The sequence below is a fragment of the Nestor notabilis genome, unplaced genomic scaffold, assembly GCF_000696875.1.
Source record: "Nestor notabilis isolate BGI_N333 unplaced genomic scaffold, ASM69687v1 scaffold3652, whole genome shotgun sequence".
Classification (NCBI taxonomy): Eukaryota; Metazoa; Chordata; class Aves; order Psittaciformes; family Psittacidae; genus Nestor; species Nestor notabilis.
This window is the reverse complement of record NW_009919511.1, coordinates 69,141-82,435: the sequence shown is the minus strand read 5'-3', so window position 1 is coordinate 82,435 and position 13,295 is coordinate 69,141. Positions and strand designations below refer to the sequence as shown.

The window sequence follows — 13,295 nt, the reverse complement described above, 5'->3', positions numbered from 1 at the left end:
AAAATGCTCAACAAGATGAAAAACTAATCACAGCTTTCCCAGAAAATTCAGCTATTTTAAACCATTTTTAACCAAAAAAATAAAGATTTTGATTTAATGTGGCACTCAAGCAGATCCATAACATTTGGATACTTTAACCAGCATTTATATCTACTGTAAGTATATATAGATAACATTTAGTTTTATAAAGAAGTGGTGCAATGTTTAATATAAGCCTTTTATGGTGATCACTGTTAAACATTTCTCCCTGTTTACTACTATTTATGGAGTTTTAGTATCAGATAAAGCATAAAATTAATCTCACACACACTGATTTTCTTTCAAAAGTTTATTTAGTATCAAGCAAGGGCAAAACTTTGCTTAACACTACAGAACATTTCAAGACTTGAGTTACAAAATACCACATTATTTGCATTTGTAATTGGCTTCCCTTTTTACGCATGTTTGCAAAGAGAGAATCTAGCAAATGGCTGAAAAGAAAAGCTAAAAACTAAACTGTTGAAAACCTTTAAAATAAAAGGTTACGCTTATGTTAAAAGAACGGACTAACAGATTTAGTAAACCTATTTTTCTGTTTAACACTAGTTAATAAAAGGTTATTTTTTGATCACCTATTTTTTCTCAAATACAGTTTGGAAATAACAAAAAGTTCCTCATTTTACATTTCTTTCTGTCCAGGTTGTTCTTTCAACAAAATATTTTAAGGTTCAGTCCATCCATTCAGGTTTTTTTATGCGCTTTGATTTAATAAAAAGGGATTGTTCATAGAAAAAATTACTTTGAACAGTATACAGGACTGGTGGAGATTGGATATTTCACAACATCAGACAGTACAATCAGTATCTGGCATATGGCTGGTCTCTGTAGACTCCTTTTGTTGTCCTTGCAGGAGGTGCCTTGTGTCGTGAGTTGGTCCATTCTTCTTGCCCTACAAGAAGGGAAAATATAGTTAGACCCTTTCCAATATTCTCAGATGATACAGTTGTTTTTTCTTTGAATTTAATAGTGACATTTTATTTACTGAAACCAAGGTGTACAAAGTCTAACACTTGACCCCAAAAATCTGGGTACAACACATATATGAGCTATCGCACAATGCTTTTTCAGCACATAACAGCAGGAAGTGAGACAGGCTAATGGCAAAGATATTTAGGGCTCTGGCATTCAGCTGGATCTGCTTGTTGCAGAAACGTGAATATCAGCTATATTAGCAGATCTACAAATAATTATGCTAGGATTAAATGAATGGAGGATATAAATTATGTATAAGCAAATAAGCTACATTAAGAACTAAGTTCCTTGGCATCGGTACCAATTTAGGCGTAATTCAGATATGCAATCCAATAGTGAAAAGCCTCTAGTATCACTACAAACACCTGTAGCTTCCAGTAATTTAGGGGCAATATCCAACCTCACTGTAAGCATACACTTACTCTAAAATGCAAGAAATAAAGGCAGATTACAAAAATATTGAGAGCAAAGGAAATTGCTTGTTTGAATTGACAATGAAAGAGGTTTTTAAACAAACTTGCACTAGATTTAACACTTCATAATCTTAACACCTTTTAGTGGTAGTAAGTATTAATGACAAGTAGCGAAGTGATGTCTTTGAGTCAGACATACTATGCCAGGTATTTACAGCAAGAGGGAAAGCACAGGACCATATGAGTATGATGAAACAGCTCAGGTATACTTTAATCAAGTAAACACCAGAGTACTATATAATCCCTGAAGGCAAAAAAGCCAACACACACGCACAAAATAAAACCCATCAAACCCACTAAAACAACAAAAACACCCCAAGAAATACAAAAACAAACCACCCACAACCCCCCCAAGCACCCCCCAAAGAAACCCCAAATGGAAATCAAAAAGTAGACACCTGAAAACAGTGTAACATATTTCCATATCTACTTTGGGAGAATTGCCCTGCCCTAAGCAGAGAGGTGTCCAAGTGAACCCAATGCAATCTGGAAGCTACTGGTGGAATCCAAATGTACTGTATTCTAACATGTAGGGCATCACTTTGTCTTTCTAGTCCATTAAAATAAATAAATCAAAGTCAGCATTCAAAGACCCCTGTACTTTGAACAGTAATGTAACTTGCTCAGATAGCTGATAGCTGAAATTAGGCAATAAGAATCCCCTAAATCAAGGGCCCCAATTTTAGTTTCTTCATAGCAGTCTCATCCTAACTACTTTAGTTTTAAAACTGTAGGTGGTTGCCTGCAGAGCCTAAATTATGTATCATACCTTTATGGTCACAACATCTGCCTGGGAGGTAAAAGGAACAAGTTTAAACTTGGTGTAGGACTGGAAGAATTAAGCTTGTGCCTCAGACAAATTTCACAGGAATCTGGTAACAGCAATGTCCATGAGAAACAACCTCTTGTGCTGCTTCATCACACAGAAAGCAAGGCTTATATTAAGCAAGGAAAAGAACCTCAGCCTAACAGTAAAGGCAGCTGGCTGAGGGGTAAGAATTAAAGATATGCTGGCTTTTAGGCACCACTGCAAGGAACTGTTTAAATCTAAAGAGCAGTGTTTGCTACAGTTTAAGGGGAATGCTTGCTCCTTTTTTCAAGCAATTGGTCCCATCTGTAGGATAAAGAATCACCTTTTTATCAGCTTTCATTTTGGTGCCATTCAGGGATCAGAATCCTAAAAATATTTATATTCTTCTCTCTGAATTGGCACCTGAGCTTCTCGGAGAAGCAAAAGTTCAGGTACTTCCTGGGAATTTGTGTTTCCTCTTGGCCAGCACTGGGCAACTGTCTACTCACTATGCACCCTTATGAATTTTTAGCTCGAGGCACCTAATGTTCTTTACATACTGTAAGGATGATTATTAGTATCTAACTCCGCATTTAAAGATGCACTTGAAGGTCAGCTAGTTAAATAAAGTATATAACTGTTTGTATTTGCAACTTCCATGGCTGTAACCCATAATCATTCTTCTAGGAATTTATAGTCTTCCTCTCAACTTGAGTAAATACCTCACTTAATATTCCAAGTGGCTGTGCTTTGATAAACAGAAAAACAATTTTAAATGCAAAAGCAATGAAAAAAATCCATATTTTCAACCTTAAATACTGCAGCCCACATAGACTGATGGGGAACAATCTACATTAATCAATTTCATGTATTTCCCCCCCCCCATCAAATTTGCATTCATGAAATAGTCTTAGAAATATTAGGCTTATAATGGAAAAGTTTATTTTAATGCTGAAATAAAGACTTAGGCTATATATATGTATATCTATCAACACCAATTGAAAGTGCTGGGGGATAGAGAAATTTCAAGTGACCTCTTTGGATGAGCTGACTTTCCCTTTAAGCAAAACAATTAGATTAAGCAGACAACATTGAGCAAACTTCTGTATTAGGTGCATTTATCACAACTTGGTTGAGGTCATCTTAGTTTCCAGCAGGAAGCACTTCAAACAGAGGTCAAGAAATACACCATGGAAAACTAAGTAGAGCTCTAAAATCACCGAAGGATCCATTCCCCAGAATCACAACTCCTTCACACTAGTTACTAACAATCCTCAAATGTTTGAGATTTGAGTGATCTAGATTATAACATTTTTCTGATCTCTAGCCAGAGATTTAACATTTATCCCTTAAGCAAAGGTGCCTTTCAACTTGCGTTATGCTTCTAATCCATAACAGATTTCTTTTAATTAAGCTGTCACTACCACACTTCTAGCTTAAAAAATGTGATCTTTAGCACTGGCATATGTTTTTTGCTTCATTACGCATTGTTTTGTCTCCATATGAGTAACCCACTGCCCTCATGTCTATTAGCTACCTAAAGTACCTCCATAACCTTTACATAATGACTCCCTGCTCGATTTCCCAAGACTGATGCATGAAAGTTAACTAATACAAAAAGACCATACAAGTCTCAAATGCGCTCAATTAGGCCCTGACTCAACTGAGAACTCCAAGCATGTCCTTACCTTGTGCTAAGTTTCTTACCATTAGCAAGTGTGGCCGGTTGTGCCACGCTAGAAGCATGTTTTCGGCTGCAAACAGCTCCTGAAAGAAGGTCCTATGGCCCCAAGTTTTTTCCCTTAAACCTCATTGAACGTGACATGGAAAGGATACTTGATTTAGATTTTGATTCTAGTTCTTTGATTTTAGTTTCACACAACTGTGTTCGTTTTAAGAGACCACAGACAGCCCCTTCAGTAGTTTTCTCAATAACCACACAAGGATCTCTGTGGCAATGCAGGGATCCCTGAACAGCTGTTCTCCACTGCAGAGCTGAAGACTGCCTTATAGGAATACTTCTCTGATTATACTTTTCCAAGCGTGTACTACTGTAGTCATTTAGCTTATAAAGCTACTCACCATAAGAGTCATATGTTTCTTCACTCAGTCCGTGGCCATAGTCATAGTAATCTGCTCCACTGTATGAGAGGAAGGAAATAGAAGAAATAAAGCAGTCACGTTTTAAGAAGCAGTGCTTATCATTACACATTCTACCTTTGAAAAGAAGAAAGCTTACAGGATTATAGACAGCGCCTAAGACAAAAAGGTAAGCACCCATGTGACAATGAGAATGTAAGTCCTGTTTGGTCATTAATTAGAAAAGAAATCATATTTACTTTCATTAGGGGTTTTTTCCCATCACTGAGCCCCCGATCCACAGTGCAAATGTGGATTTGGGAATTTTATGTTTAAAATTATATAGTTGGGAAGGTTGAAGACCTTACAAGTGACAATGAGGGAAGAGTAGGAGGTGTAGGTGCCAAACTAATCCATTTCTCAAATAAACTTCTTTTCATTACCCACTGTTGCCTAGTATTTTGCCTTTGCATCTTTGAATTCACTGACAGAAATGCAGTAAAGGACATAGCAACTATATTCTTCAAGACGAATGTACATATATGTAAATCTATCACTTTAAAAGTCAGATAAGAAGTAACAATAAGAACTGAGTTAAAAGCAGGAATTTGGGGTTGTTAGGATTCAAAAGTATGAATACCATTAACCATAGCCTAAAACAGTCTTTACCTTCATGACAGCATTTATATTTGTATTAAGACCACTGAATGGAAACTGAAGAACAAGTCCTATCACATACTACTTTCCCATTATGCTTTCATATTTCATATAGGTATAGCTATGTATAATTTTTTTACATACAAAAGTCTATTAGACTATTAGAGAACAAATGTCTATTTAACATGTTTGTACGACATCAAAACCAAGTCTAATTGTTTATTTCCTCTTCTTTCTAACCACAGCCAGACCCAGGGCTGACAATATTTGGAAAACAGTCTAAATTGATGCTATAAAGTCATTACCTTGTGAGCAAGAAGGAAATAGCTAGTATATGATCACTTACAAGTAATTACTAAAATTGACAAAATGTTTCTAGCATTAGATTGATTGCTAACAAAATAAAATTCTGAGAGAAGCAGCAATTTATAGCCTTAACAAGAATTAGCAATAATTAGTTGCATTTGGGTTGTTGGTGTTTTAGTTTCTTTTAACTACAAGGTTTTAAATCCTACAAAATAATCAAGGCCAGAATCACAGAATGGTTGGGTTGGAAAGGACCATAAGATGATCTAGTTCTAACCCCCCTGTCATGGGCAGGGACACCTCACACCAGACCATGTCACCCAAGGCTCTGCCCAACCTGGCCTTGAACACTGCCAGGGATGGAGTATTTGTCACATTTCTGGTGTATATCTAATGTGTGTGCATATATCTATATATCTATCTCCAAGAAGTGTGGATGAGTATTCATTATTGCTAATACAAGGCTGCCTAAACAAAAACTTAACCAGAATGCAGTATGAAGTGCACATACAAAAAAGTATCTGTATAAACCTAAGTGGAATAACAAGGTCAAAGTCTGAAGCATAAGAAATAACAATTTTGCCCTCCAGCAGCCAGTGATAAAAGTCTTTATTTTGACAACTAACTTAAAACTGACATTCACTATCCTTCCACACAGCACTTTATTTAAGGCTGTCATCAAGTTTAGAAGCCTATAGCAGCTGAGCCCTATCCCTGTATCTGTCAAATCTGTCAGAATGACTTTTGTAGAGTTTCATTCCATAGAAAATAGCTACTAAACAACAACAAAAACAAAAAAATGTCTTTTTACAACATATAAACTGCAAAATGAATTAAGCATCAGAAAGGAAACACTCATACTGGAATTCTATCATCTCATGACCCATCTTTATTAACAAAACCTTCAGAATTAATAATCTGTCCAAAAAGCACACATTACAGTGGGAAGACAAGTTGCCTAGTACAACTCAATACTCTGACTGCTTTCATTTGTGCTCTATGAACAATGACAATGCTCTCTGTTCAACTGTATGTTAAACAAATGCAAAAGTTCAGATAAGACAACTTAAAGCTACGACCCAAAGAAAAAGGTACATGCACATGGCTGTAAGGAGTTCTGGGTAAAAGGAAAGCATGAAGATTGTTTCACCTGCAAGAGTTCACAACCAAGACCAAAGACAATTGTGCTCTTAGAGGAATTACAGAAAGATCTAAGTACCTTACATGAAGTTACAGCTTACATAACTTCTCCAAAGCAATCACCTGCTAAAAGGAAACCCACTCGAAGGAACCCACAATATTAAGCTTATTTCCAGATTGTACATTTGAACTCATTAACTGAGATAGCCAAGGTCAATTCTGCTGTGAGGAAATAAGTAGCTATATTAAATAATTCTTCCTCTGAACAGAAGGCATGAAGTCAATGTGTCAAAAGCATCCTTGACATTTATAGGGGTTTTATACAGGTTCTCTTGCAGCTTAGCATTCCGACTGACTATTCAAGCTATCTTCCTTTAATGGCTTTATTCTGCAAGGGAAGCCCTTTCCTTCCTATTCCTTTCATTTTGACTCATAGAAAGGTGAACAAAACATTAATTTTATTCTTTACCTTATGTGCCTCCCTCCTTTCAGAACAAGGGAAAAAACATACCATGGATCCTGTCCTTTTTAACTCAGCAAGACTAAACCTGGAGTCTCCTTTGAATTCCTATGTTTTCTTATGTGAAATGTCTTGAGGCCATTTGCTTCAATCATCTTAATTTTTACTTCTGTAGGTATTTACTTTGTAGATGGAGAACTGCATTACATGGTATAGTCAGCTGAGTTTTCAAGCACCTTCCTAACCATGAAAAGTACAAGTGCAACCAACACTGGAATATCAGCTGCAATTCACATCTTCTTTACATAGAACTCTTGTTTATATCACCTCATATTTAACTTCTTTTGAATCCCTGTTCCAGCACAATGTTTTTGAAAGGGCTGACACAGAGATGGAAAAGTAAAAGGTACTTGGATTTTTCACATTAATATAAAAACCTGGAACAACCTGATGATATAGGAGGATTAGCAAACAACAATAAACCTAACTATGTCACTTCTAATTGCTGAGGGCTGGCCGTTAATCCTACAGTATTTAGAGGAAATGTGAAGTGAGGCTTACATAGTTTAAGTAACACCAGGGGGAAGCATCTCTTCTCTGTTCAAGAAACAGCCTAAGATAAAGAGCAACCTCAGATTTTAGCACTGCATCACTGATAAAGTAAAGCCTTAGAGGAGCTTTTTTATCTAGTAACACAGAGGACTGTGCTGTGGGAAGTGTCTTAAAATACTTTAGAGGTATTCAACATAAGCCTTCAAAAGGTCTTATGAAATATGACCTGAATTTCTCAGGCTTTCCTACTAAGCTGATTGTTTCTGAAAATATCTTGACAAACCATAAGACAAAAAAAAAAACAAAAACCCATATCTTTATTAAAAAAACCCCAAACCAATAGCAGTAACTGCTCTTGACACGACGGTTAAGTCTTAAGAACTCTCACCTTTTATACTGTATTAACTATTAGCTTATTCTTTCTAGACAAGTTAGAATATTCTCTTGGGACAGATAACAATGGTAGAGTTTCAACCTGACACTCATGAAGATACCAGAACAGGTCACTAGGCTGTTTTTGGGACAAGCCTAGAGCAAGCATGCCAAAAACACAGTGCAAGTGTTCAGTTGTATTTCCAAAAAAAGTAAGTAGAAATATATGGTGATTAATAAATGCAACTTCCACAGCTCTTTAGATTTGATACAGGCATCTTTTAGCATCAGTATTATGCCATTTCTGTGTTTGAAACAAAAGTAGTGTGGCAGGGAGGTTGATTGCAAAGGGGAGAATAAAAGGTCTCTGAAAGCTTAGACTTACTGGAAAAGCCCAGACTGAAGCACTGACAAACCTGGTTAGTGGGTTTAAGCACTGAGTGAATCGAAAGTTTGTCTTCAGCGATAAAACACAGACTTTGCAACCAGCTCAGCTTCTTGTAACGATTAATAGGGAAAAACAGAAAACATCTGCATTCTTTTGCACATGGACATCACAAATAACTTTGGGACTGACCCTGTTAGACAGAAGCCAGAGCAGCTTCAGAAAGTGACAAAAAAACCCCCTCCAAACACCAAGGTTTCCTTTTGCGCTAAGAGGAGCTCCACAGGCATCACCTTTGTCTTTCTACACGCTGGTCACACAGAACAGCAAAGCAGAAAGTACAAATGAGAATCTCTAGCAAGAGGTAGACCCTGACTGATATGATCAGTTCTGAATAGAACTCTCCCACAAGGACAAGCCTCTTTCTATCAGCTCTTCATGCTCAGTTGCTTCTGATCTCAAAAAGCATCCATCAACAGTGAACATGAAGAGTGTCCCAAATATTATTGTCAAGGCAACCATCACTGTAGTGAAGCTTCTTGTAACTCCATAATTGCCTCGAACACCGAGTTGAGTATGTTCTTAATGCTTCTGTGGATCACTAGAACACTGTATTCAGTAAGCAAGCATACAGCAGGACAGCATAACACCAGGTTATCAAGAGGAGATCCACATCTTTTCTTTCATCTTGTAGATAGATTCTTTAGTACACACTCACATCCCTACATCCCAGTTTATATCTGTAAAACAATGATCTCAGAAAGCAACTGATACTTATATGTGAAAGCTTTTTAAAATAGACAAATGATGCCATCTTAACTTACATCCCATTGTACTCATACAGACAACAGTAACAGCAAATTTACTACCTATAATCCTAAAAGATGGCCAGAGTGCCCTCTCAAGGATTCCCTTAGCTATCCCTATTTAGATATTACTTTTCATGGCATAAATCGTAATAAAGTTTACTTCTGAATAGTAAAATGCTCTCAGAGGCATCTGCATTCTGGTGCTACCTACTCACCACAGGACGCTACATATTTCAGGCAGAACTCTGCACAGCTCCTTAGAGCTAACAGCTTTACTATCTGAAGTGTCATTACTGCTGTCTAAACTCATTCAATCTTTTCCCCCCACTCCACTCATGTCCCATCACTCAAAACAGGAAAGGTAATAGCAAGTAGCAGAGGTGACTGAAGCACAAATAAGGCTTCTTAGGAAGAGTAGCACGAGGTACATAGAGCTTTATCTTGAAACTATGAACAGAATCATAAACATACAGCAACAATCCATTCCTAAACATAAGTACTAAATGTCAACATTTTGCCACATAAACCAAGAAAGCACCAGCAGAAAACCTAAGAATTTCAGACTGCAGAAACATCAGCATTTTGGTTAAGTCTTTGAACTAAATCCCAGCCACCCTACATCACATTTGTCTAGTTTGCAAAGCAGTTTGGGGAAGTGACCAAGACTGTTATCAGGAAACTAAACTGGAAATGTTAAACTATCCAGGTGGGTACCAAATGTGTTCCAACTGCTAAATTGAGAACAGAGATGTGAGGCAGCATTAACATCTGAAAAGGATGTGTTTTCTCCCGTTTTTCTCCACACAGACAAGACTATTCAGGACAGAGGAAGCAGTGGAGAAGAGTGAAGGTTTGACAGGTGTCAGACAAACTTTACACTATCCACTGCAATACTGGAAAGAGCTGTGGGTAATATTCCATTTAATTCTTTGTCATCCCTCAAGTCCTGCCTAAGATGCTGTTAGAGATCTGAGATGACGTTACTTGTCACAGCTTGGAGTACAAAACACTGCCTCTAATACCTCATCATCCACAAAAACTGCACAGATGGCAAATCACCATTCTGTCATTAGAAGCACTACTAAGACATACATCAACCTTCTTGTCTTTCTAATTTATTGAAGGAACAGCACAGCTTTCACCAGTTTCCTATAAAGCTGATACCCTTACTCATCAGCTGATATTGAGGAGCATTTAAGAGGAAAAATATTATTCCATCCCTGTTCTTTTTGATCATAACTAAAAATAATAAGTGCACCATCCAGGAATGTATTTGGTTAAAGAAAGATTATATTTAATTGTTTTCAGGGCTGTATAATCAGAAAAATCTGTCAGATCTTAAAAGCAATGCACCACCACATTTGAGATCTTTCCTAAAGCCCCTTACGTCTGCATGGTCTGAGCTTTGCCTCTCCAAGTACAGTGAGGTAGATTTCTTTCTCTTGTGTTGAGGACAAATTCAATCCATTTAACTGCAAAGACATGTCTCCTGGCATTATGAGGGCTCTACTACTTCTACCAATATGTTCCAAATGCATTACATACAGCTCTCAGAAAATTCCAGCACGATAAATCTCAAATTCTGATTGTTACTGAACAGTTTCTCATCGGATCACCTGAATGATACCAAAATTGTGCTTAAAAGTACAATTTACAGCTCTCACTATTTCAACTAAAATAAAAAATGAGGAGAAACAAGTAAAACAACTTTAAGATTTTCCTGCAGCCATCTCCCCTTCCTAACATTGCCCAATTAAACAGATATTTCCTTACCAATGGAAAGAAGCAAGACTTACTCCCTTGAAAGCAAACCAAATACCCAGGATAGTTTTAGAGAGAAAACCACAATTTTCAGTTTCTGCTAGGAAGCTGACATAGCATCTTGACAGTTTCCTAAACATTTAGGCATAGTCATAATGGAGACCTCATAGCAGCCTTCCAATATCTGAAGGGGGCCTACAAGGATGCTGGGGAAGGACTCTTCATTAGGGACTCTAGTGGTAGGACAAGGGGTAATGGCTTTAAACTTAAACATGGGAACTTTGGGTTAGATCTAAGGAAGAAGTTCTTCACAGTGAGGGTGGTGAGGCACTGGAATAGGTTGCCCAAGGAAGTTGTGAATGCTCCAACCCTGGCAGTGTTCAAGGCCAGGCTGGACAGAGCCTTGGGCGACATAGTTTAGTGTGAGGTGTCCCTGCTCATGACAGGGGGGGTGGAATTGGATGATCTTAAGGTCCTTTCCAACCCAAACCATTCTATGATTCTATAATTACATTTAGCAGTAAAGCCATGAAGAAAACCAAACTTTTTTTGTATCTAAAAAGCATTTTACCAAGTATGATTAGTACAAAAAGGAATCCTAGCATTTCTTAAAGGGATATAATCTGCTAATGTCAATGTGATGAGGATTCTTAAAGCCTTTTCCAAAATAGAATGCACCATGAGATAGAATACTCATGGTTTTTTCCATCACTCTAATTGCCTTAGTCTTATCCCTGCTTACTGAAGTTTCAGACCAGATTTCTGTAAAAAATAATTAAGGAATTTAAACCTGTAAGCTTGGCTCACAATTAAAACTATCCGTGCTATTGAGGCACTTTGAAATCATAGAATAGTTAGGGTTGGAAAAGACCTTAAGATCATCTAATTCCAACCCTCTGCCTTGAGCACTACGCTCACAGTAAAGAACTTCTTCCTTATACCTAACCTGAACTTCCCCCATTTAAGTTTAAACCCATTATTTTATCTTGTCACATTTTAGCACGTAAAAAACCAAAACGTCTATCTGAACCTGAAGAACTAGAACTGAAAAAACCCTGCAGAAAATCATCTCTTCCAACAGTATGAGCATTAAAATGAAGCAGGAAACCACATGGCAGGGATTTTTGGATCAAAGATACATTAGCTTGTTTATGCTAATGCTTTTGGGGCTTTATTGGCACAGAATTATACCCTCGATAAGCTCGTACACACCAGGTGTGCACAAGCAACAACAATAATGAAGTACTAGCCATGTGCACTACCTCCAGGAATCAAACTGCTGTGGATTGCTTGATTTATAAGTCAGAGCACGAAATACAAACAGCTACTAGCAGTAAAATTGAGAGAATTACATCTTGAAAAACTACAGTAACAGACACTGTTTTGCATATAATGCATATTTATACATCCTGGAAATGCATGATTGCTGACAAACCTAACAATGTAAATTTAAAACACTGAGCACCACAAACAAAGTGTTAGCAATTAACTTTCAAATACCAACAGCATCATCTCCATAAGCCAATTTCAAATCCATACACTCAGCTGTTTATGAAAATCCTCCTCCTGTAAACAGCAATGTCACCATCTTTTGTACAACTTCTAAGCACAGTTCCAGAACACACCTGAAAAATTGAGTTCCTAATGGAAAATGAAGGTTTTGCCAAGAACTACATAGCAGGAATCAACTTCCCTCAAAACCGAGCGGCACAAAACCAGGGATTTAAAGACTTGAAGGATTTTAGCAAACCAATTTAGTTATATTATTTAGGCATCAGTTGAACAACAGCCACTGCCAGATTTCAAGGTGCTTTAATTCTCTTTTCAACCTGATATCCAGGTACTTCATTTATTATCTACCACAAGCTACAAAACTCAACCTTGCAAACCACAGGGACTTTATGCATAGTCCTTCCTACTTTGAATAAATTTAATGTCTTGACTCAGTCACTGTTGACATGAACAGGAAAGAATGCAGCCTCACTGCAAGGTGTTCACAACACTGTATATTTAACATACTTAGGAATTACATGGGTAGTTATCTTTTTATGCTTTTAGATAAGTGATTTGAAATAAAGTTGCAGCCATGTACTTCTCACTCCCCAACATATTAAGCAATAAACAGAATGAATTAGAGGCACTAAGCAGACATAGGTATACTGAAGAGAATTTGCCAATTCCTTCAACTCAGATTATTTGACCAGGTGGCTCTAAGGCTTACAGGCAACTGCAGTTATTTGAGTGTATCATGTTTTGGTATGATTTGGAATGGTAGCAATTATAGTTAGATATGCAAGAGCAGCAACTGAGAAACACTGTTTAAGCCAACAGCACAGTGGTGGTTGCCAAGAGAAATGTATAGCATTAATAGGCAAATGTGGAAAACTGAAAACATCACAGGAAGCTTTAGACAAAGCCAGCAATTGCCTTGAGTCCTCGTCTTTCCCCTTTTATATCACTGTTTAGATTAAATTGTACAACAGAAGAAAGGTGAGATCAC

General features: G+C 37.3%; 1 protein-coding gene across 1 annotated transcript in view; it reads right to left on the bottom strand.

Annotated features, from left to right (window-relative positions):
* Nucleotides 1-313: 313 nt before the first annotated feature.
* The window catches only part of KHDRBS3 (KH domain containing, RNA binding, signal transduction associated 3), a 58,430-nt gene continuing 45,448 nt past the window's right edge, over nt 314-13,295 (bottom strand). Inside the window, exons 7-8 of the mRNA XM_010010247.1 lie at nt 4,357-4,415; nt 314-928 (exon numbers count right to left, since the gene is read on the bottom strand). Coding sequence (XP_010008549.1) covers nt 837-928; nt 4,357-4,415 — 151 coding nt within the window. The 3' untranslated portion in view covers nt 314-836. The remainder of the gene's footprint in view (nt 929-4,356; nt 4,416-13,295) is intronic.